Source organism: Ictalurus furcatus, chromosome 22, assembly GCF_023375685.1.
Source record: "Ictalurus furcatus strain D&B chromosome 22, Billie_1.0, whole genome shotgun sequence".
NCBI lineage: Eukaryota > Metazoa > Chordata > Actinopteri > Siluriformes > Ictaluridae > Ictalurus > Ictalurus furcatus.
Window position 1 is genome coordinate 5359585 of NC_071276.1, and position 25576 is coordinate 5385160.

General features: G+C 37.7%; 3 protein-coding genes across 6 annotated transcripts in view; all 3 read left to right on the forward strand.

Annotated features, from left to right (window-relative positions):
- Window positions 1-601: 601 nt before the first annotated feature.
- LOC128599288 (group 3 secretory phospholipase A2-like) lies at window positions 602-4203 on the forward strand. Its single transcript, XM_053610804.1, has 5 exons — window positions 602-1409; window positions 1623-1755; window positions 3216-3350; window positions 3983-4076; window positions 4171-4203. The coding sequence occupies exons 1-5, from the start codon at window positions 899-901 to the stop codon at window positions 4201-4203; spliced, it is 906 nt and encodes a 301-aa protein (XP_053466779.1). The 5' UTR covers window positions 602-898.
- A 17-nt stretch (window positions 4204-4220) lies between these two features.
- On the forward strand, window positions 4221-21154 carry LOC128599058 (group 3 secretory phospholipase A2-like). Its single transcript, XM_053610417.1, has 4 exons — window positions 4221-4863; window positions 5722-5842; window positions 5997-6116; window positions 18268-21154. Exons 1-4 carry the CDS (start codon window positions 4278-4280, stop codon window positions 18446-18448), a joined length of 1008 nt encoding a protein of 335 aa, XP_053466392.1. The 5' UTR covers window positions 4221-4277; the 3' UTR covers window positions 18449-21154.
- A 2318-nt stretch (window positions 21155-23472) lies between these two features.
- Window positions 23473-25576, forward strand: part of LOC128598996 (probable E3 ubiquitin-protein ligase HECTD4) — a 166464-nt gene continuing 164360 nt past the window's right edge. For 3 of the 4 annotated variants that reach the window (XM_053610274.1, XM_053610275.1, XM_053610276.1), the window contains exon 1: window positions 23474-24186. In XM_053610274.1, the coding sequence (XP_053466249.1) occupies window positions 24040-24186 (147 nt within the window). In that variant the 5' untranslated portion in view covers window positions 23474-24039. Of the gene's footprint in view, window positions 24187-25576 lie in introns of all 4 variants that reach the window. The other variant, XM_053610277.1, reaches the window with a different exon arrangement.

Genomic DNA, 25576 nt, shown 5'->3' on the forward strand with positions numbered 1-25576 from the left:
ACAGATTCTGTGGTCCGGATTGAGGTTGGAAGTTTATTCCACCACTGAGGGACAGATAGTGTGAAGGTTCTGGAAAGGGATCTTAAGCCACGCTGAGTAGGTACTACTAAGCGTCGGTCGTTAACCGATCGCAGATTGCATGAGAGAGTTGAGGTGGGGGGTGCTGTTCCAGACAAGGTCTTGTACATGAAGATCAAGGCCTTAAATTTGATACGGGCGGCTACATGTCTGCTCTACATCTGTTTTTTTTGTTTTGTTTTGTTTTTTACTAATTTCATTAGTTGTGACGTATTTTTTAATGTAATGTTTTAAAAACATTTCACTAACAATGTAAGAATAATGTTTTTATGCAAACATTTTAAGACCGTTTACCAAAGATACACACAAGGTAAGCACAAACTGCATTCTAATGTAAAAACAAACAAACAGTAAAAACACTGCAAATGTGCGAAAGTGAAATTCATTAACAACTTGAAACATGTTTAAGAAATAAAACCATTTTCCAAATTCAAAACATGAAAGATGGCGACATCTCCAGGACGAGAGGCGAACTACAGGTAATATTCACATCCTCTCAAATAAAGCGCGCGTTAAGAATCGATTCGGGGATTTTGTTGTATCCATATCGCTTCGTTAAATTGAAGATTGATTAAAATCGGAGAATCAACATATATATATATTTTTTTACCCAGACCTAGTTTTAACAGATTTTAGGTTTAGACAGACATTGGGACCGAAGCCCCCTTAAAAATGGTCTTGAACCGCCCCTGGATCCAATTACCAAAGACAACCATATCTAGAAAACGTAATTCACTTACGAGGCAGTAACTAATAAGTACAGGCCTATAATAACTGTTTTAAATCATTTTATTTTTTGTCACGCAATTATCTCTTGACCATGAGAACCGGGATTCGCCTTCATCTGGCACATCTTATTGTGCTCTCTTCCAGAGCTCTAATTCCGGACACCAGGAACCAGGAGTTTTTTTGTCTTCGCACTAAGTCCGAACCTGGACGCACTCAGTGTAGTTTTCTTCGAAGACCATCAGCAGTAGCGTCTGTCCTTTTTTACTGGACCATTTGGACAGCAGAGCATCGTGTTGAAGAGTGTTCTGTAAGCGCTGAGCCAGCTTTGATTCAAAGCTATATGTCCGTATGCCATGAACGAGGCATCTGGGATCTACATAAAACCTCGTCTCTGCGCCTTAATATAGTAACACTGCTTTTAGAGCCTGGTAGTCCATGTGAATTTCGACCAATTTCCCTTGCCAACTTGAAGTGGCATAGGTACTTAGACACGGGCTATCAGATGGGCTCTGCGACCCGAATGCGGCAGAAGCGCGCTTGGATCTTACCCGGGACGCTGTGGTGCGGCCGCGGAAGCCGCGCTAGTGACTACGAGCAGCTAGGTGAGTAGGCTGTAGCTTACCTGAAAAGTCAGTCATAGCCTACCTTTCATAGTAAACAATTGAATAAAGTTGCCGCAAATGTATCCTTCTGTAATACAAAACTTAAGACAAAGACAAATAAAGTTATACATTCAGTTTATAACAACAGAAAACTAAAAGAATCGCTGTAACATGGTTTCATAGCCTATTATTAATATTATTCATTGCTTATAGGTATGTTTGAGCGTGTAGACAGATGCTGCCGAGAGCACGATCACTGCGACCACATAATTCGCCCCTTCACTGTGAACTTCGGCGTGTTTAACCCGACGCTCTTCACCATTTCACACTGCGACTGTGACCACAGGTAATAGCTGATTTGCTTTGGGGTCATGGGTTTGAATTCCATCTAAAACCTCTTTATACAGTGAAGACTCCCGAGAGTCATAATTCATCATCTTGTCACCTGTATATTAGGCAACTCTCGTTCTCTCATTGACTACGTTTACATGGAGAGCAATAATCTAATTATTGACCTTATTCTGAATAAGACACTATTCTGATTAAGGTGGTTACATAAGTCACTTTTACAATATTCTAAAAGCTAATATTCCTTTCATGTTCCTGTTTTACATGTTATAGAACATAGATCGATTAAGGGTACACGCCATTACGTCACTGCACCATGCCGTCCGGCGTTCCCTCCGGAATTTCACGTATTGACATAGAGTTCGTCTTCGTTATGGTACCGTATACAGTTTTGGGTGTTTTTATTTTGAATGTTACGAAAGCTTCAAGTGCAGTTAATTATTTGTCATGCTGTACGTGCAAATAGACGACTGCTTGAAGCCGTGGGCTGCGTCCCAAACTGCGTACTTACATACTATATAGCAGCTGACATACATGTATTTCTCCAACTATATAGCAGGTAAGTTCACGGTTTGGGATGCAGCCGTGCTCTCTTGTTTGCTGTCAAAAGGGTGAGCACTGCCGTGTGTGTACTTGTCCTGTCGCAAAATGCGGTGAAAACTCCCACACGACGTTAATAGTGTGATTAAAGTGTGTACATATCTATAATGCGCTAAAATAGGAATACTCCACATGTCTTAATTTGATTTGTGTTTACTTCAAGTATGACTTTAGTCAGATTAAGGTAATCAATAATCGCTGTTTACATGCTAGTTTCTTAATCAGAGTATCGTCTTAATTGGGTTAATATCAGATTATTGTTGTCCATGTAAATGTACTTACTGACATATCCCAGTATGGGCAGGAAACGAAGAGTTTAAAACAACTGAAAAGTACAATCTTAAAAAATAAAGGTTCAAGAATGTTTCCATACAGCAGTATCATATAAAATACATTTCACTTTTGATGGATGATTCTTTAAAAAAAAAAAAAAAAAATTTAATCCTGAAATCTATGGCAGGTAATTGACTGCATTTTATGTGAAATACTTTTCTGGCAGTAGATAGTTGGCATTTAGGTATACTGTTATATGTTTTCATACACGATAAAGTTAATGTCTTGCAGCTTTTTTCAGATTTGCTGTATTTTTATTGCAAGTGTGCAGCATTGTTTTCCATTTAATTTCAGTGAACTTGGTGTCTGGATTGACATAAGAGTGATATAAAGTCAGACATATCTTGCATACGTACTTTCAATGGCCATGCAAATGGCCATGAAGTTTTTTTTTATGTAGGTCTAACAGCATATTTCAGAATGCCATGTCAAGCTGTTCACATAATTCATTTTTGGTTGTAATTTCAGTTAAATGGGAAGTTTCTATCAAAATGTATCTTTTTTTTGTCTTTACCTGTTTATTAGGTTTAAGCAGTGCCTTCTAAAAATTAATGACACAGTCTCAAATATGGTGGGCTATACATTCTACAATATCCTTAAGGTCCAGTGCTTTGAGCTTATCCAGAAGAGAAGGTGCACCAAAATCAACTGGATTGGAATGTGAGTGTTGAATAAGTATACTAGTAGATTAAAATGCTAACAGGACTATTCAACTAAAAATCATTCTTTGCTTAGAATTAGTTAGCGTATTTTAACAACTGTTATTTGTAGTCAGGGCTGGACTAAACAGCTTTGAGGTTCCATTTAACTAGAAAACTTGAGGATTTTTTTTCAAAGTGCTACAGTAAGAAATGTCTGATTTCTCATTTAATTGATCTAAACAATTTACTGTGATATTTTAAGAGTTATTATCCCAAGTTCCTTCTTAAAATTAAGGTAAGATTTACTAAGGACTCAAACAATCACATAGACATAGATTTTACCACTGTTAGTTTTGGTTTTCCATATTGCATAATTCTTAATGAGATAACATATATAGATGTTGTTATGGACTCAGGAAGGTATAAAATCAAGACTAGTGAAGCTCTGATATTGAAAGATCTTCAGTTAAATATTTAGTTGCATGTGTTGACTTGCTTCTTTGTGCCCTCTGGCAACACAACCTCTTCTTTATTTCCTTCCATTTCCCGTGTCAATGATATCATTTTTGTTATATATATTAAAAAATTAACAAAAAAACTATGTAGATTTTTTGACTTGTGTAGCTTCAGGTTTTTAATCTTTTCTTATAGGTGCACATCAGATAAGGTTGCCCCTTATGCAATCCTCAAACATACAACAATATATAATGCCACAACGTCAAATGCTGGTATTCCTGAACCACCAGTTTGTGAAGGAAATCCTTCAGCTTCCATCAAACAAAAAAACATGAAACTTAAACAAAGAAAGCAATTAACATCTCGAAAGAATTATGTTCCAGGATATTCTGCAGCAGAGCAAACATTTCTGTTGAGTGAAATTATCGGGCAGCCTAATGGCAGACCAAAGACAATTTCACCAACGTCTACCACAGAACAGCCAAATTACATGATGAGGTGTAACACAACATTGTTCCATCAGAAATCTGATCTCATTACAAATCAAAGCACTCCATTCCCAGAAGCAGCCAGTACTTCTCATGTGCACACAACAACATCTATAGCATCTTCAAAACGAATGGCTACTCCATCAAAGAAAATTACACCAAACAAAAGCAAAAACATTACTCAATGGCCCATTACTGGAGTACAAAGCAAGCTCACCAAAATATACAAACCTCTGAAATCCAAGCTGAACAGTGACCCACCCAGAGGTGATCGTTTCCAACCAAAACAACAGAGGGGAAAGGCTGGAAAGAAGGACAACTCATCTTTACACAGCACTGTATCTCCAATCTTCATAACATTATCTCTGGCTAGCAAATTTCCAAGGACTAACAAATTATTTGAAAGCATGCCACAAACAAATTCTCCAAATTCTCCAAGTAAAAAAAAGACATCCAATGCAGTATCAAGCAGAAGTCACCCACAAAACTCAAGCACATTAGAAATGAAACACAAATCAACTGAAGTCACAAAACAACCTAAGACTTGGAATAACACCAACTCTGCATATAAAACCTTTAAACCAACAGGTAAAGCACTTACTTATGTGCATGTTTATATACTTTTATGTAGTTAAGAGTAATAAATTAGTGATATCATGGTTTTGTAAAATCATCTGGCTACTGAAATTTGTTTTATTATAATATTAGGCACAATAGCATTTATTACTATAACGTGAAGAATACTTTTTATTGAAAATGCAATGTTTCTATATTAGGAAAATGCATCTGATTCTTAGCTATTATCATCTATTGCAAATATAAACCTCAGCAGCCATGACCTGAGGCTACAGGTCTGTACTGTAATCTGTCTCAGTGTCTATATATCTCTTAACATTCCTGAGATGCCAGTGAAGCGTTGGTGCCGCTCAACTGTCATTATTCAGGCTAATGGATTTATGAATTAAATATATGCTCTTACAAAATGCTTCAAGTTGAACCATTTGGGAATTAATCAGTTTTCCTGTAAGGTAAGAGTTCAGTGATAGTGTTCTTAGAGAGACTTATATAGTAGATTAAATGAATTAACATTTGTATTTACAGCATTGAAGCACTTTAAACTTGCACTTATATATTATATATAATAAATATCAGATTTTATTAGGAGAATAGTAAACTGCTTATCATATCTTATCCTGGTTTACTTAACAACAACTCAAAACCTCTTCACTGTTGGAATCATTTTGGCAAATTGCATGTATTCTAATTATAAAAGAATTAAAAAGAAATAGATTTCTAGATTAATGACAGGTTGACAAGTAGAAACAAGTTGGCTGAAGCTGTCTGTACACTAAAATCGTTCTTTTCTCTACATATGTACAACTGTATCTCATTTGTCACAGTTTCAGATACAGAGACAGTTGTGGATTTACTTCTTTTGTTCTTTAGCAATATGTGAGGTAACCAGACATTTGGATGACTGCAAGTACAAAATACGTCCCATGGAGAAGTTATATGGACATCATAATACAGAGACAACTACAATCTACCATTGCGATTGCATACACAGGTCATTAAATGTGACAGCAACAGAAAAAAAACAACAATGAAGCATACATTACACTGATTCATTTGCTTTAGCTATAATGCACTTGATGTACTTTCTCTAAATGCTTAATTATACAGCACATCACCCCCCTTTCACACTTTCTTCTTCCTCACAGGTTGACTGATCACTTAAAGCAACTGGAGAGCATTGTTTTACTGGAGAAACTTCTATGGAAATTTGTGTCCACGTCATGCATTGAAATACCAAATACCAAGGAATGCATTAATAATACAAGGTTTGGAAATGAATAATAACATATTAACCAGTGCTCAAACATTTTGCACTGGGTTTGCATTTTGCACTGGGTGTCTGTGAAGCATAGCCAAGGGGTGCAGCATATCACAACCTAGCCATTATCAAAGTTTTTAATTCAATTACTGTAATTATTGAGTCTGTTTGACTGGTCACTTGAGTTGAATGAGTTCAATCCAAACCTCAAAAATTCAAAAACAAGTAGGCCTATAGATAATGTCAACCTAAATCTAATTACACTTAATAATAAAAACATGTTGTGTCATGCAGTAGAAGTAGCTGCAGTTGCAAATATATGTACCACACAATCCAGTTTTTTTTGACCACAAAAAACAGTGGTCAAAAAATGTGCAAAGGTCAGGTGATCAGCAAACGGAACAGACTAGGAAAACCAGAATCTTAAAACTGAAGGATCAATAGCCAAGTCAGAATAACCAGGATACTGTATCAAAAAACTGTGACTAAGGCATGGCACATCAGGAACAAAAACAATGAACAATAGTTCTCATTGGAGTTGTGTTTGATGTGTATATACAGTAGATATAAAAAGTCACCACAACTCTGTTAAAATGGCAGGTTTTTGTGAAGTAGAAGAACAAAACTAAGCTAAATCAAGTCAGATCTTTTCCCACATTCAATGTGAAATTGCAAAGTATTCAAATGAAGTGAAAAACAATCAGAAACTTTTTTTAGGGAAAAAAGGAAAAATAAAAAACGTGCAATAACCTAATTGCCTAAATGTGCACACCCCTAAAATAATACTTTTTCAAGCACCTTTTGATTTTATTACACTATGCAGTCTTTTTGGGTATGAGTGTATCAGCATGGCAGATCTTGACTTGGCAATATTTTCCCACTCTTTCTTGCAGAAACATTCTAGATCCATCAAACTGTGAGGGCATCTCCTGTGCACAGCTTGCTTCAGGTCACCCCATTGATTTTTAGTTAGACTCAGGTCCGGGCTCTGGCTAGGTCATTCAAAAACATTTTCTTTTGGTTAACCCATTCCTTTGTTGATTTGGATGTATGTTTTGGGTCACTGTCATGCTGAAAGGTCCTTTTCATCTTCAGCTTAATAGCAGACAGCTGAAGGTTTTGCACTAAAATCGACTGGTATTTGTAGCTATTCATGATTCCCTCTGCCTTGATTAAAGCCCCAGTTCTGACTGAAGAAAAGCAGCCCTAAAGCATGGTGCTGTCATCACCATGCTATACCATGAGTATGGTGTTCTTTTGGTGATGTGTTTTTTTCGCACCAAACATACCTTTTGGAATTAGTATACCATTTGGAATTGGTCTAATCCGACCACAACACATTTTGGCACGTGATTTGGGGTGATTAATTGAGCTTGGATGTTTTTTGTGAGGAAGGACTCCTGTCTAGCCACCCTACCCCATAGCCCAGATATGTGAGATTGTTGATATGTTGTCTCATGAAGAGAGTAATCAGTACCTGTCAGGAATTCCTGCAGCTCATTTAATGTTGCTGTAGGTCCCTGGTATGGTTTTGTCTTGTCCTTTTATAAATATTGGATGGACGGATGTCCTGTTCTTGGTAATGTCACTGTGTGATGTCCTTGGGAAATGGGAAGATCTGTCAACGGCTAGGTGCGACCATGGTTGTTGCAGAACAGGTAGCGACATTAGTTTAACTGCCGGTAGGGTTTTGGTGGCTTGGGCACACTGGGAGCAGTTGGAGTAGAACCTGTTGATGTTGGTAAGCATGCTTGGTCTTCACTACTTGTTATGGATGAGCTGGTAGGTTTTGTGAATCCTGGATGTCTTGCATCAGGGGAGGTGTGAGCCCAGATGATGAGTTTGTCTCTCCACGCAGTGGGCACATACTTCCTTCTCGTGGGGCAGGACTCTGGCATGGGATGATCTTGTGATTGGGTTATCTCTCTGAATATCTGAGGAAATCATGCCCACAAAGTAAGACAGTGGGAGAATGCTTCTTCATTGTTTTTGGTAGTGCAGGATAGACTAGATAGTGAGTCTGCTTTGGTGTTTTTGGACCCTGGCCTGTAGGAGAATGTGAAGCGGAACTGGGAGAAGAACAGAGCCTGTTTTGCTTGGAAAGAGTTGTGACATTTGGCAGTTTTGATATATTATAGATGATAAATGGATGTTTGGTGGTGTCATTCTTCTAATGCCAGTTTAACAGCTAGTAGTTCTTGACTGCCAATGTCATATTGTCTTTCAGCTGACAACAATTTCTGGAAAAAGTAGGCAACAGGATGAAGTTCTCTCCAATTTCAAGATTCAAAATTTTTATTTGTCACATACACAATTATATACAGTATATAACTTTCAGTGAAATGAAAACCTGCCTACTTCTATTTAGACTGTGAATTACATACTAAATTAAAATGAAAAAGAACAATAAATAGAAATAATAAGAAATAATAATAATAAATAAAGAAAAAATATGTACAGGAATGTGCAAAAAGGAATGTACAAAATATGCAGTATGTTATGTGTCGTAACGATGCAAAGTGCAGTGTACGGAATGTCAATGGAGTGCAGAGTGACGGTAGAGTCTTTATGGAGTTCTTTATAGAATCTTAAGGGATCCTTATGAAGGACATGTCCGTGTTGAGGAGTCTGATGGCCTGATGGAAGAAGCTCCTCCTAAGACTCTCAGTTTTGGCCATCAGAGTACAGAAGTGCTTGCCTGATTGCAGCAGGCTAAACAGACAGGTACTGGGGTGGGTGAAGTCCCTGATGATTTATGATTTTAGCAGCTGTTGTACTGCAACGCCTGGTGTAGATGTCATGCAGAGAGGGGAGAGCAGATCAGGAGATGCTCTCAGCTAAGCACACCACTCTCTGCAGGGCTTTGCGTTCCTGGATAGAGCAGTTTCCATACCACACTGAGATGCACTAAGTCAGTAAACTTTCTATAGCCCCAGTATAGAAAGTTTTCAGGATCACTGGGGAGACCCTGAATTTCCTCAGCAGTCTCAGATGGTACAACCATTGTCTTGCTTTGATCACCTGAACGTTAGTGTGATGCATTCAAGTCAGGCCCTCAGATATGTGTACTCCAAGGTACCTGAAGCTGTTTACTCTCTCCACGGGGGTCCTGCTGGCCTCGAGTGGGGTGTATTTCCGCTGCTGCTTCTTCCTGAAGTCCACAACATGCTCCATGGTTTTACTGACATTGAGGGAGAGAATGTTAGCCTGGCACCAAGCTATGAGTTTCTCCACCTTGTCAAGGTAGGTGGCCTTGTCGGTGCTGGAAATGAGGCCTATAACCGTCTCGTCAGCAAACTTGATGGTAGAGGTGAAGCTGTGAGAGGTCATGTATGTAGAGAGAGTAGAGCAGGGGGCTCAGGACACAACCTTCTGGGGCTTTGTGGATCAGGGTGATGGTGTTGGAGATAAATTGGCCCACATTCACTACCTGCGGTCTGCCTGTGGGGAAGTTCAGGACCCAGTCATAAAGGGGAGCATAAAGGTCCAAGTCCCTGAGCTTGGAGCCCAGCCTGTGTGGGACTATGGTGTTGAAGACTGAGCTACAGTCTATAAACAGCAGCCTCACATAGTTCCCTTTGTTATTCTCCGTATGGGTGAGGGTTGTGTGAAGAACATGAAAGATGGCATCCTCAGTAGACCTATTGGGGCGGTAGGTAAACTGGAGCAGGTCGATGGTGTCAGGAATGGAGGAGCAGATGGAGTTTTTGATAAGCCTCTCAAAAACCTTAATGACAAGCGATGTTTAAACTACAAGATGATAGTCATTTAGGCAAGAAGGATTATTGTTCTTAGGCACAGGAATGACAACAGATTTTTGCACGCCTCTCAGATTTGTTCTAGGGCTGATGGAACCAGTGGAAGGGGGTAACAATACTTTATTTCATTTTGTTTTTCACTTCACTTAATCCCAGATAGACAATGCATGGCTGATAGTCAATCCACCCCCTTTCTTTTCCACAAAAAATAATCTTGCCAATGGAGGGTCAAATATAGCTCTGTTTAAGCACCTCTCATTTACTTCTCCAATTCCATTCCTGATTCTCAATGGCTATTAGTGGATGAATGTGGTTGTGTGGTGCCTGCCATGAGCAATGGCACTGTCATAAGCATGATGAGGGTGTAAGCAGCTGGTGTTACTAAACACGTCCTGGAACTCATGGTAACAGATGGGAATCTCTGCCTAAGTGGATGTTTGGGGACTCTTGATGGAAGTGGATGGGGCCAAAAGCTGTGGGGTTCTGAGGCATTCAACATGACAGTGAGTTGTGAACATGCAATCAGGGAAAACTGAGAATGATGGGAAACTTGATGATAGTGGTGATGAGGGATATGCAGTATGTTCTTGGTGGAAGGTGCTGACTTGGAGTTAAATGGGTCTGGTATGGTGTGTGATGGCACCACCTCCAATTGGCCCTCAAGGTGGTTGCATGGTCAGTGGTGAAGGACATTCAGAGCATTGAACGACCTTGTGCTTGGAGCTGCCTCAGTAAAAGCAAAATCCTCTTTAGCGCCAGTGCTGTTCAAAAGTACAGAGCTTAGTTTGACTGATTTGCATGGGTTATATGATGAGGGCTTTTCTTCAGCAGGTGATCTGTCTCGCCATTTTAGAGGCTGTCTGAGATGGATGGCGATGAGCGAATCTAGTGTGCCCTGGTTGTCTTAGCAAGAAAGCTCCATTAATATGAAGATCCAAGATGGTATTTATGTTTTATGTATTAATTTTAGTCACTTTGTTTTTTTTAGTTTGTCTGCACAAGGAATTACGTCGCTCTTAGTCTATGATCTTAATGTTTGAGGTTCGACGGCAGATCTCTGCAATTGGAATCCTGGAAACCAAAATGCTTCTGACACTCCCATTTTGGCATGGCTATCTGCAGATATCTGCTGCATTGTGACCTGCTCGTAACATAAAAGTATAAAATGCAATAGGAGACGGGGTAGGCCTCCGCTGCTATGAATGTTTGTCTTGATCCTGTTTTTTCAGCACATTCAGAATTGACATCAAAGATTTTATACTCGTAGGAGAGGGGTGAATCTTGCAAATCACCATTCTCTGGGTTATTTTCTGCTAATGACATCTCAACCACACAGTTTTCCATTGAAGGATTCTACCACTTTGAAGATCCATCCATCCATCTTCTATACCGCTTATCCTTCCTTCAGGGTCACGGGGAACCTGGAGCCTATCCCAGGGAGCATCGGGCACAAGCCGGGGTACACCTCATATAATACCTCATTGTGATTATCTCTTAATTATTGGTCATTTTAAGGATTAAAGAATGGTGAAAGAATTTTTATATACCATTGATTCGTTTAATTTTACCCTTTTACGTTCCACTCATAGGCAAAGTCACACATTGGATCTGATTTTGTCATTAGGCTTTCCAGCTTCTAATGTGGTTATTGATGACATCTGTCTTTCTGACCACAAGCCTGTTATCTTAAATATTACTGTTTCTTTTATTGTATGTAAACATAAGCCATCAAGTCGCCATGTTGTTCTATCAATTCTACCACAGTTAGCAATTTTTCAACAGCTTATGGCTCTTGTCTTTTCCTCTGCAACATCAAGTCTCCATCTCCAGGCCTTGGCATAGAAGAGTTGGTTCTTTCAGAGTTCTTTCAGTTCTGTATGTATTGAGACACTGGATGCTGTCGTTCCTTATAAAGGTTGTACTCTTAAACCCAGAGTACAGCCCTGGTTAAATGAACATTCTCAAGCACTCAGACAGAAATGGAGGAAAGCAGAAAGAAAGTATAAAAAAGTTAGGCTTCAAGTGTCATAGGAAATGTTGAGAGTTTGCATGATTCAGTATCAACAATCTGTTAAGGCATCTAAACATGAGTTTTTTTTTCTCTGATTTGATTTCAAGAAATTCCAATAACCCTAAAGTTTTATTTAGTACAATTAATGTAGTAAACCTACAGCTACCACATTTCCTGATGTCACTTCGGGAGTTATAATTAGTGAAATTTTCTGCAGTTTTTCATTTCTAAGATCAATGCTATTAAACCAGGCATTTCTACTCCTGATTTAGGTCCTTCAATTCCTTTATCATGTTTGGTTCACTTATACACATTTGAATCTGTATCTCTTTCTCAGCTGGTAGATATGATTCGGCACATGAAGCCTGCTGGCTGCTCAATAGATGTTGTTCCTCATTGCATTTTAGGGAGGTTTTAGATATTTTGGGACCTAGCGTCTTATAAATAATAAATAGCAGTCTTATAAATGGTGTAGTTCCATCTGGTTCTAAAGTTGCTGTAATCCAATCCCTGCTTAAAAAGTCGAGTCTTGATTCCTCAGATTAAAATCTCTAAACTGTCGTTTTTATCTAAAGTCTTGAAAAAGGTTGCTTTCGATCAACTTTCAGGATTCTTACAGAGAAACTGTATTTTAGATAAATATCAATCAGGTTTTAGAGTCAAACATAGCATAGATTTTGCTCTTATCAAGGTGTCAAACTATCTGTTGCTGGCGGTTGATTTTGGGAAAAGTGCCATTCTAGTTCTCCTGGATTTCAGCGCAGCCTTTGACACTAAAGAAATTGGGGGGCTTCAAAACACTGCCCTCGAGTCATTCTCATCTTATCTTAAGGGGAGAACATTCTCTGTTGAGATTGGGAATAATTCTTCAGCCTCTATTTCCATTACCTGTGGAGTACCTCAAGGCCCAATTTTGGGGTATATTTTGTTTTTGTTATTATCTGTTATCTTTACAGTCTAGTTTTCAAAATCACAAATTTATAATCATTGTTATGCAGATGATATTCAGTGCTATCTTCCTTTAAAATCCACTGATAATTCTGCACTAGACTTTTTGCTGGCCTGTCTTAAAGATATTAAAAGATGGATGCCGGCTAATTTCCTTCAGGTCAATGATTCTGAAGGCAGAGGTTTTATTTTTTGGCCAAGCTGATCCTTTTAATAATTTAAATAAACATTTGGGGCCTTTGGCCTCTAATCTTCATACAGAGGCACTTTTCAAAGTGATGTGAAAACTATTATTTTTATTAAATTTGTCATTCCAATTTTGACTCTCTCTTAAATTAAATATGACTCCAATTGTAAAAACCTCAATGTTTCTTTGTTTCCTAGTTATTTGTAGATCAGAGATCTGTAAATACTTTTGATCTTTTACATTTGATTAATTCTAGTTTATTCTATACTTTAAATTGTGCACGTTCATTCGGATTCCATGTCGCTCAGAGTCTCGCCCTGGCATGTACACGGATCTCACGGTCACAAACTTGCCAGTCTTGGTCATTAGCCAGACGTAATTGACTAATACTATTAAGATGGCCGCCCATGCTTGCCCTTTTCTAAAAGTACTTTGTTTAGATAGTAACACTTAATTATAGTAAAGTTATTTCCACTAAAATTTACAGAGATAGACCAATAATATCTGAGTTAAAATTAGCTTTATATAATCATGCAATAGTTTCCTATGTACACATAACTAGAAAAATATTACAATAACCACAGGTTTAGACTTGGTCAATCAACTTGTTGTCCTGAACGGAGATTTCCTATCGAGCCTGTGCACACCAAGTTCACTTAACTTAATGCCAGGTTGTTAGCCTGGACTCTAAAATCTCAGTTGGCATGCCCCAATGTGCCAACTAAACCTGGATTTTAGCCTGTACTAACCTGGTCACAGATTTGCGGTAACAAGGACTTAACGTAATCTACTAGAGACAATAATTTCAGAATAAGTCAGAATATAATCAAGTCTAATAATTTATTTAACCAGGTATGAACACATCCAAATCCAATACTACTACTACTAATAAGAGGAAAGAATTACATTCAGCATTACATTACCAATCAAATTCAAAACATAATAATACAACATAAGAAGGTCAAAACTTACATACCTGGTAGAGAAAAACTACAAACGGCAATCGTGTGGGAGATCTGTCTACAGATTCCCTGAATCTTTGTCCAGTTCTCCCCTAAATACCCAGATGCTCTATGGGTCACAATGGTGTTGTTTGTGATTATAATTTGATGTCTGTGGAAGGATGTACCTTATTTACATACAGGAGGTAAGATGAGTGAGGGACCCTGGGAGGGTATGCCTTTAATGGTATGCAATATTTTTATTTGAACTGCTGTTGAGGGAATGAGACCATATTTTCCAGATGCACTGAGACCTTTTGTATGATAGCAAACATGTATAGTCAACATTTTATTTACATTAAAACATGTTATGTAATGCATATAGACCTTGGGTGTGTTTAAGGTGATCTCAATACAGAAAAAGAGAAGAGTGTGGGAGAGAGAAAGAAGGAAACAATGTAGTGAGGATCTTCCAGTCTCCACTCAGCATGATGTGCTACTTCAGATGGAGATGCTAATTCTGTGAGAGAGAGATCAAGTGTTCGTTCTTGTAGGAGTCCTTTGTCCTCAGAGTAGTTCTCTCTAGGTTCAGACATCTTGGTACCAGCCATACAGGGTCAATACAAAGCATGATTTGCTGAAAAGTTGATTCTTAAGCATGGATCAGTACCAACTGTTCATGATCCAGCTTCATATCCAGAAGACATAAGTATGCACTTTATATGTTGTGAATGTTTGCAAATCGCCTTTCCGAAGGTGCTTGTTAGCAGATTCCACAGCTAATGCAGCTAAAGTTACAATTTCCTATTTTATTCATGGAGACCAGAGCTATGTTGTCATTTTTATTATTAACCGTACAACGCTTACTGTCTGTATAATTCATAACCGCACGTTTATTACGCACAATACAGTAAGGTGACTGTCTTTTTGAAAATTGTGTAAGTTTTGTGCAAATCATTTCACACCAGACTGCTTTGTGAATGAGCTTGTTAGCAGATTCCATGGCTAATGTTGTTGCCTTAGTATACGAAGCACGAACTGTTCTCTTCCAGAAAGGGGGTGGGGAGCAGCAGCTCATTTGCATTTAAAGAGACACACACGAAAACAGCATATTGTTGCTTCCACTAGGGATGTGACGGTGATGAAATTTTCCTACATGTTAATCGACATGTTACAACACTGGTAATACCAGTATACCGGGGGTGGGGGGTGCATTTCCTTCTTTTCCCCTTCATTTTTAAATCGCTTATGAATGCCTGTGCAGCCGTGCACATTTTACTTTTGCTTTCGAATTAATTTGGGGGCAACAATTGCTTGATTGGTGGGTTCATTATTATTCTCAATGAAAAACACAACAACAAAACGGTGGTTGTGGTTGTCCACTAATCGTAGGGTTGGCGGTTCGATTCCTGGCCCACATGACTCCACATACCGAAGTGTCCTTGGGCAAGACACTGAACCCCAAGTTGCTCCTGATGGCAAGTTAGCGCCTTGCATGACAGCTCTGCTACCGTTGGTGTATGAATATGTGTGTGAATGGGTGAATGAGACACAGTGTAAAGCACTTTGGATAAAAGCACTATATAAGTGCAGACCATTTACCATTTACCAAAACAGTACAATGACAAACTCGCTTATATTTAACACAGGGCTCTACAGTAACAATTTCTTTTAGGAGCACTTGTGCTCCTAATTACAAATATTTAGGAGCACAGTCAAAAATTTAGGAGCACGGTTGAAGTTTAGTTTGATTTTTTTGCTTTTTAGAGATGGTAACGTTAATGTGCCACAATATAACGCACAAGTAGGCATGAGAAAACTTGAGCTTGTCAATTATGACAGAATTTAGGAACATGGTGTGAGCCATGACACATTAATTTACCTTCTGATAAACTAAATTTAATATTTTCAGTTAATTTTACAGGCTGTATGCAAAAAAAACAACAACAACCGTTAACCTGTTCCACCTTGTAAACAAATACGATAAACCTCAATGTTCAGTGTCTGAAGTCTGCTCCTCTTAAATATATTTAAAGCTACACTATTAGACATTTTCCACTATCATGGTTCTGGGCTGGAGTCAGTTCTCGAACCGCTCTGTGTATATTGTGTATATATCTGAATAATCTCATATAGGATGAGATTGGGTTCATTTATCCGTCAGATGCAAAGTGCTTTAGTGTAATGGTGTTCATTAGGGATGCACCGATCAGGATTTTTACAGCCGATACCGATCCAGATACCAATCTTTTTGTTTAAGCTTTAATCAGGAGGTCTATCATAAACAGTTAAATGTAAGCTCTCTGCTCATGGTCACTGTTAATTGAGTTAAAATAATAGCAATGAGTTACTGTTGGTTAATTGATAAATAAACGAGCATAAAATATTTATTTTTAAATATCTTAAACAATATAGAGTCCTAATTAAAAGTAGACTAACACAAAAATGATCCATATTAGGAAAAAGGCTAATAGCCTTCTAAGGGGATAGCGAACTAAGCTTAATGTCAAATTGATATTAAGTGCAACCCATAGTAATTAAACATAATTTAATTTCTCATTATATATATATTTTATTAATTTATTATAATATCTATTTTTTTGATATTAAATGATTTATTTATAACTAAGCACATTTTCTGTCTTTACATTTTATTATTTTTTTTGTTTGTTTATCAGTTGTTCCTTTTAGATCGGTTCCCCAGTACAGTGTTGCCATGTCTGCTGATAATATTGCGTTATTTTCGGGGTTTAAATCAAAACATGGAAACTGGAGATGACTTTTCTAGTGATATCTGGCAACCCTGAGTTTAAATGAAGTGAATGCGCTGTCTATTAGAGTGCTGAAGAGAGTGAAGGAGAGCGGCAGTGTACTGTATATTTACAAACTGAACAGTTGCTACTGTTGATTATGATTGGTGAGGAATTATTTAATAAAGAAGTTTTAATTAAAACCCACCTTGTAGCGTTAACATTATTATTAATTTACCGCTGTCTCTACACGAGCAGGTCGCAGGTGCAGGTCATTTTGCGGAATCAATAAAAGATGGCGGTTTGAGAGAAGCAGATGATGTATCAGAGTTACTTTCATCATCATAATGACTTCTTTGCAGTATTTACACACTTGTTTGGTTGACTGAGGTGATGAAAAGCAGTGTGAAAGTAACTGTTGCGCGGCGTAGATGCATTTTAGAGTTTTAGTTTTTATTCCGATTGTATTATACAACTCTGAACAGGTCACTTGCACTGGTGCGACTAAATATTTTTTCACAGTTGCACAAAGAAGTTTTCAGTCGCAAATGCGAGTGAAATGGTCACACTGTAGAGCCCTGAAACATAGAACTTTTGAAACCAAATCTTCTGCCATCGTTTGTCAGCCAGCTCTCCTCACTCTCGTTATGTGACAAAATGAAATCCGATTTGTGCTGTGACTCTGACACATTTGGCTTGAGTCATGTTGTGAGATGTTGAACTCATGTTGAATTGAGCAGACGTGTTCAGTTTTTAATTGTAGCGTCCATTCCCTAACTGAACTAAATGATTTTTATTATTATAAATAAGCAAAACAACAGTGGGGGCGGTGCCACGGTGGGTAAGTGATTAATTGGTGTACAGCCGAACACCGTGTAACACCGGGAACACCAACTATCGCAGCCTAGCTTCCATCCAAAAAGGGGCCATATAATAAATAATCCGTGGGGTATTTTGAGCTGAAACTTCACAGACACGTTCTGGGGACACATGAGACTTATATTACATTTTGTTAAAAGGTTTGAAATAGGTCTCCTTTAAGATCATCACAAAGTCTACAGTTGAGGGTTCCAAGGACTCATCATAAAACTATGGGTGATCGCTCATTTTCTGTTATGTGGAGTATAATTTCTTCTGGGGAGTGATCAAACACTTATTGAAGGCATTCAATTAAGCATACATAAGATGTGACAGGCTGGGTTCCTTGAGAACAAATGACCATTGCCCAGTGAGTATTGTAGGCTGTGATGTGGGTTGGGAACTGGAGTTTTAAATGGCCATGTTTTTAGTTTTGGGTGCAGCCTGTTAGTTGGAACTCCTTACAGATTCTGTTTTAGGCAAGACATTTTGTTATTGTACACATTCAAATAACATGCCTAATACTAAAATAGTTAAATTTTGTCGATAACATAAATCTGTACTGAGGGGGCCTTTGGAATTTTCATTACAATTAAAGGGGTCCCTGGCTGAAAACGGTTTAATGGTTTAATGAACAAGACCATTTATTAACAAATTTCCTTTTAACTTTGACTTTGTGACTAATTTTTTTATTTATGTTTATAGATGTTCTGCCATCCTTTGCAAGGCCACAGCATTAGAGTCATCACTGATCAAACTGGAAGGTCAGGCTACAATAAAAAATAGAAAAATTTCTACAAGTGAAAGAGTCCCCAATCAACTTTATAAACGTTGTCTTAGGATTTTACGTCCTAGAAGCCCGAAACATGTAAAGCATAGTGCTTGACTAGTGCTGACTGGAAAATAATGAGTGGAAATATTTTCATGCTTAAATTTCTTTTTAAAATTCATATTATATTCAATTTCTGTTTATATTCAACAGATATATTGCATTTGCATTTAGATTCATCAGAGGAACCCATGCTTAACAGCCTGGGTTGAATATAATATTAATTTAAAAAGAAATTTACACATAAGAATACAGAATACTAAGAATACTGTAAAAATGCTGTAAGTTATTTGCCTCTTTCCTAAAAGAAAATTTATTGGCTGATGCTTGGCTATGCTTAGGTAACTGAGCAAATATAATTTTTTGTTTTTTGTTTTGTTTTAATCACATACAGTGCCCTCTACTAATATTTGCACCCTTGGTAAATATGAGCAAAATTGGTAAATATGAGTGAAAAATTGTCTTTATTGCTTAACCTTTTGATCTTTTGTCAAAATAAAATTCACAAATACTCTGCTCTCATGGAGATCAAACAATTGCAAACACAGGTTTATAAAAAAAATATCTTTGTTAAATATAGGTGTGCAACAATTATTGGCACACCTATGAATTCATATGAGAAAAATATATTTGAAGTATATTCCCATTGATATTTTACATTCCTTTTAGCACACCTGGGTGACTAGGAACAGGAAATTGTTCAACCATGACTTCCTGTTTCACAGTCTTATAAATATGAGGTAACACACTGGCCAAATTCCCTTAGTCTTTCATAACAATGGGCTAGACCAAAGAGTATAGCTGTGATGTGCAGCAAAAGGTTGTTGAGCTTCACAAAATGGGAAGTGTCTATAAGAAAACAGCACAATCATTGGAAATGCCCATTTCCTCCATCAGGGCAATAATTAAGAAGTTCCAGTCAACTGGAAATGTTATGAATCAGCCTGGAATTGGACGTGTGTCTATATCGTCTCAGTTGTTTGATATCCAAGAGAGCAGAATATTTTTGTGTTTTTTTTTAAACAAAAGATCAAATGGTTAAACAATTAAGACAATTTTTCAAAGCCTTCTTTGCTCATATTTTCCAAGGGTGCCAATATTAGTGGAGGGCGCTGTATATGCTTTAAAATAATATTATGTCCAATATGTAGAATGATTGTGACATTTGTAATAAACTGAAACTTTGATGTTAAATAAACTTTGATGTTTTATGATGCAATGCAAAACCTTTTGTTCAAATTAAATACAGTGGATATAAAAAGTCTACATAGACCTGTTAAAAGTGCAGGTTTTTGTAATGAAACCGAGATAAACCATGTCAGATCTTTTCCCACCTTTTTATGTGATATAGCAACTATCACAATTCAAATGAAAAACAAACAGAAATGTGTTTTTCTGTTTGGGGAAAAAAAGAAAAAACTTACAATAACCTGGTCGCATAAGTGTGCACACCCCTTAACTAATACTCTGTTAAAGCACCTTTTGCTTGTAATACAGCACTCAGTTTTTTGGTTGAGTTGACCAAGATTATTCCATTGTTCCTTGTAAAAATGTTCCAGATATATCAAATTGTGAGGGGACCTCTTGTACACAGTGCTGTTCAAGTCATTCTACAAGTCATTCTACAGGTTTTAGATAGGATTTACCGTCCCCTCTTAAAGTATTGAAATGGCAAGCCCAATACTTTTTTTTTTACTATACACAAGACATTTGGGTTTCAGCTTTCATTTCCTGATATTCATATCTAGATGTGTTAAACAACATGGCAGCTTTTGTTTGAACCCATGTATTTTTCAAGTGATTAAAAATATTGGAATATGACTAATATGTGTTTTTTGTGGCCCAGGTGTGCCCTGTTAGATTGATTATTTAAACAATTAATAGTGCTGAATGTCTGCTCTTGGTTTAAGCTCTGGGTTTCGCCTGTGAAGGCTGAATTTGTTGTCAAAAAGGATAAACCCACATGAAGACTAGAGAGCTGTCTATGGGAGAAAACCAAGCCATTTTGATGCTGAGAAAGAGAGAAAATAGGCTAAATGATCAGTTCAGAGCCAGTTTAGACTTGGGTTTAGATTTGGCCAGTCTAAAACCTTCCACTATTTACCCTGATGAAGTCTTTTGTTGTGTTATTAGTGCATTTTGTCTTAAAATTTGTCTTGGGGGAACTCCATCGTGCAGTAAGACAGTGGTCTTACTGCACGATGGAGTTCCCCCAATTAGATTAAGACTTTATTGATCTCAATGGGGAAATTCGAGAGAACCTTAGACTTAATAGACTTACCCTACTGGGAATTGAATGTGGTGAGAGCGCCAGATTCTAGCCATTTAAGATACAGGGATACACCCAGGATATACCCAGATTGGATGCATTTCTCTGTAAATTGGAAGACAGAATGTTTCTTTAGATTTTTGAATTCATTCTGCTGCTACCATAATGAGTTACATCATCAATAAATATTAGTGAAGCATCCATCCAAGCCCAAGACATGACACTACCTCCACCATGCTTGATTGATAAGCTTATATGTTTTGAGGAGATCCTTTCTTTGTCCTCACTTTGGCCTTTCCATCACTTTGGTAGACATAAATCTTGGTTCCACGATTCCAACTGATTTCCAATTTGTCTTTCTGATTTTTACTGCTGAGGAGTGGTTTGTATCTTATGGTATGGCCTTTATATTTCTTCTCTCAAAGTCTTTTTCAAATGGTGGATTATGATACCTTAACCCTCAGGGTGTAACCTGGTCTGGGCAATTTTTCTTTAGCCCCAAGTAATTTTCAGCCGGGTGCACAATGTGCGATTTTTAATAGTCCTTTGCGACTGTTGCTTGTCAGACAGTACAAACATGATCCCCGCTGTAAGCCATGTCACACTGTAGGATCTCAGTTGTCATTAATGTCAGACTGTACGACAGTCAAGACACGAAAAATGGATGCATGCAAGAAGACTCATATGGAGTAGGAGAAGCCACACTACAGCACTGTGCCTCAAATCTTCTGATAATGCCAGAATTTAATCGGAAGGAAAATTTGATCGCAACGTCATTAATCGGCTGTCTGGGAACATGTCAAACTAACGATCAAAGACTACAGATTTTGGCCTAGGATTATAGGAATCTTTTAGGATTCTCATAATTTGTCTCAGATGACCAAATCGTGGCCAAAATCATACAGTGTGAACCCGGCTTTCCACTTGAGACGGTTTGTCACTACGTAATTGAGCATCAGTAAAAGAAGTTCACAGTCAGTGTGAGGGGAAATGGATATACGCATTCTTTTTTAAACCAGTAAAGGGGTTGAAGCTGAAATGCTAACATCCTCTCATGCTGAGCAGGAAAACAAGGAGTGATGAGTTCCAGTTTACATGAACATGATATGAGCAGAGCATAAGGAAAGATAATGTACTTTGCATAGCACTGTAGCAGCTAAACCCATAGCTTAGTTGCGCCTCCCCTTGGCTAGTGACACCAAACTAGCCAAGTAGAAAGGTTATTATATTTTATTGGTTTAGTAGTCCAACAACAGTGACAACAACCGAGGCACGTTTTATGATAAATAAAACTATTTATGATCATGTCATACATTGACAGCTGAGCTACCTCAGCTTTCATAAAGCAAAACTTGGGCTACTAGCTGAGCTGAAAATATGCATGGAGAAGAATCTGGGCTCTGCCCCAGATGATTAAAAACCCAGCTAATGCCCTGCCTTCACCCCTGCTCTGTGGAGGTTGTTGATGTCACTGACTGTTGTTTTGGGGTTTTTTGTTTGATGTCTGGTTATTAGTACACCAGTGGTTTCTTTGTTTTTCAATTCCAAATTGTTGTATTGGCTATGTCCAGTACTTGTGGAATGGCTCTTTTTGATTTTCCCTCTTTTCTCAACTTCAAAATGGCTTGGTTTTCTCTCATAGACAGCTCTTCTGGTCTTCCAAGATGGTTTATCATTTTTAACAACAAATGCAGTCTTCATAGGTGAAACCCAGGGCTCAAACTAAGAGTAGACATTCAGAGCTATTAATTCTTTAAACAGTCAAACTAACAGGGCACACCTGGGCAAAAAGAAACACCAGTCAGTCACATTTGATCACTTGAAAAGGGGTGGGTTCCAACAAAAGGTGCCATGTTCTGAGCTGTTTAACATATCTGTAAAAATATTAGGAAATAAAAGCTGATTTTCTGATCTACTGTCTCAAATTCATCTGTTGATCTCAACCCATATGTTTTCTTTGTTTATTTTAGTCCCATTTACTGCTCCTTATAGTAGATTTTTTATGTAAATTTAATTATATGTTTAGCATTGTTGCTTTACAGCATTTCTTTACATGTGCCCAGGACTTTTACACAGCACTGTATGTAGTTTATGTGCTTTGAGTAAATAAAATATTTTAAAAGTTTTCATTGTCCGTGTGTCTTATTAGGCAGTTGTGTTAATTTGCAGTCAGTGCATGCACATTTGAAGTAATAATATTAACTGTCGGTCGGTTAGGTTATATTTTATTGCATGTGCTATTAAAAATACAGGGATATTTTAGCATTTTATTTAAATACAAATGTTTTTTAAGCTATGCAACTTTTTTCTGGAAAACACAAGTTAGAAAATTATCATCACAATTAATATTTTGTGAACACCTGCCATGGAGAGAATATATATATATATATATATATATATATATATATATATATATATATATATATATATATATATATATATATATATCTCCTCCTTTACGATCTTCTCGTTGTGGGCATGGACAGTCTGCAAATTTCCAACTCTCTAAATCATGGGAAACTTATTTATTTATTTATTTTTTATGGCATTTTAACTGCTTATGTCATTTTACAGTGCATTCATTATATCAATATTATTATTATTATTATTATTATTATTATTATTATTATGCTATTTATTTATTTACTTATTTGCATAATATAATAATGTAATATAATTGAATTATAATATAACAATTTAATATATTGAATTGTAATATAATATAATATAACAATGTAATATAATTGAATTATAATATAATCTAAAAATAATTAGCTGTTGCTTCATGGCTTGGTTTTAAAGGCCGGTGTTAATGATACGTAATGAATCTCAGATGCTTATTTCTGTATAAAAGTGAATTTACATGCGCTCGATTGAAAGGTATTTATTAATAATTAATTGGTGCTGTTTAACTGTGTGTTTATGCAAAGCCGCGGTGGACGCTGGGAAAATTTGGCTTCCAATAATATAGCATCATGGCGTCAAACTGGCACCAGTGTAGGTTTATCATAGCTTACAAATAAACAAACGCGTGTTAGATGATTAAACGAGTATGCAGGCTGTGTGCATGCCGCTTGTCTGGTTGCATTGCACTGTGTAGCAGAGTATACCTGATAACCGGTGTCATCTCACTGAAAGACGGGAGTAAAAGTTAGCTAGCTTTGAGCAGAGTAGCAGTTAGCGCTCGGTGTAGCCGCTGGAGCGAAAGGCAGATAGATAAGGGGCTGAACGGGCGGAGCCGACACGAGTGCCGCTTTAGTTCCTCGAATTGCAGCATGACAGGATGATGCAGGCTATACAAGCGGCTAGAGCGTAGTCGAAACGTCGGTTACTGAGTTTTAATGTTTGTCAAGTTAAGGGTTTTCTTCGGGGGAGAGACATGGGATCAGGGGCCCTGGATTCGACCCAGTGGTTGTCGGTGAAGGAAGAGACTATTTTCCTTCACGATGGGCTGATGCGGGTCACAGACCTCGCCGAACTGCCAAGCGAACTTGGAGTGTCTGAGCAGGGAGACACCGAGCAGGAGGTAAACTTCACTAACCCTACCCCTTTGCTTCTTTAAGTTAGTCATTGAAACTATGACTTGAATCACCCTCTGTTATTGCCTTGCAGATGACAGTAGTAGGCCAGATTAAGGCGTTGTGGGTGGCTCATAGCTACCAGTGTGGACTTCCACCTCCATCTGACAGCAGGATGCTTGCCTTGTCATGAGCTAGTTTAGACACTCTGTTATAACGGGAACCATGTAAGATTATACTGATAATTAGTTCTTAAGCGTAGACGAGACGAGGTCACCGGCTGGTAGCGTAGCTTCCTCGCTAAAGCTGTGCAAGTTATCAAAGCTAACTGATTAGCCCAGCCTCTGTTACATAAGCTTCATTTTTTTATTCACTTTGTAGAACCAGAGCCTATCAGATATTAACTAGACACGGAAGCCAATGTTAACAAATCTAGCCAACCGTATAATTTGTGTAGCTAAGTACTGAATGTCACCTGGAATCAAAGCTGGTGTTTGAGCATGATGTCTGCAGTTTTTCAGCCACGCAGGGTGTGAGAGAGTTAAATGAATTAGTGTTACAGTAATATTGGTGTTCTTGGATTACAAATGGGACAGCATTAGATTAGTCATGTTTTTTTTTCGCTAGCTTGGGTGTTTTTATGTAGTATCTTTCATCTAAATATAGCTTGGCAAGCAGCTAATACCTGACACTTTAGGCCAGTTGCTCCTGTCAAGAGTCCTGTCAATTAGTAAAATTTTACTCCTTCTCTTTATGGAAATTTCAGAACAACAGTACTGAGTTATATTTAAGATGGAAGTCGTTTCTTTCTCGGTTAGAATAAATTGTTGACCTCAGTATTATGTAGAACTTTTTATTTATTACTAAAGTTTAGCATCCAAGCTAATTCATGCAGAAATGCACAAGAGAGAGTACTGCTGTGCTTATACCAAATACTTTTTTAATTTAAAAAAAGTTATTTCGTCTGACGTTAATGTCAAAGTCTAAACATGTCTACATATTTACATATATATGTTTGTGTGTGTGTGTGTATGTGTGTGTGTGTGTATGTATGTGTGTATATGTATAACTTTGCTGCTGTTTAAGCATGGCCAAATCTGCAGCGATTTGCAACCCAAGCCTCCAGAGGACTACAATAACCCTGTAAGAGACAGTATAGAACAAGACATTGTTATAAAGGTCAAATTCGAGCCACTTCAGTGTGACGCCAGGCCTTTTCACGCAAAACTTTGCGCCATGTTTATATTCAAATATCTAAATAATATTCAGAGAAAAGAAGACAGCGTGTTAGGATATGTGAAGAACACTATCAAACTGAGACACCCATGTGTAGGTACTGGACGTGCACCACACCGACAGCTGTTTCTAAGATTTGATTCTAGGAAATGATCAAGAGCA

Bases quoted from the DNA above. Each gene is read 5' to 3' on its own strand.
- LOC128599288 (XM_053610804.1), top strand. From the start codon at position 899: ATGAGAACCGGGATTCGCCTTCATCTGGCACATCTTATTGTGCTCTCT. The intron at 1,410-1,622 runs GTGAGTAGGCTG...CATTGCTTATAG, and splicing joins TAGTGACTACGAGCAGCTAG to GTATGTTTGAGCGTGTAGAC. The intron at 4,077-4,170 runs GTTTGTGAAGGA...ATTATGTTCCAG, and splicing joins CTGGTATTCCTGAACCACCA to GATATTCTGCAGCAGAGCAA.
- LOC128599058 (XM_053610417.1), top strand. From the start codon at position 4,278: ATGATGAGGTGTAACACAACATTGTTCCATCAGAAATCTGATCTCATT. The intron at 4,864-5,721 runs GTAAAGCACTTA...TTTGTTCTTTAG, and splicing joins TAAAACCTTTAAACCAACAG to CAATATGTGAGGTAACCAGA. The intron at 6,117-18,267 runs GTTTGGAAATGA...TTATGTTTATAG, and splicing joins GAATGCATTAATAATACAAG to ATGTTCTGCCATCCTTTGCA.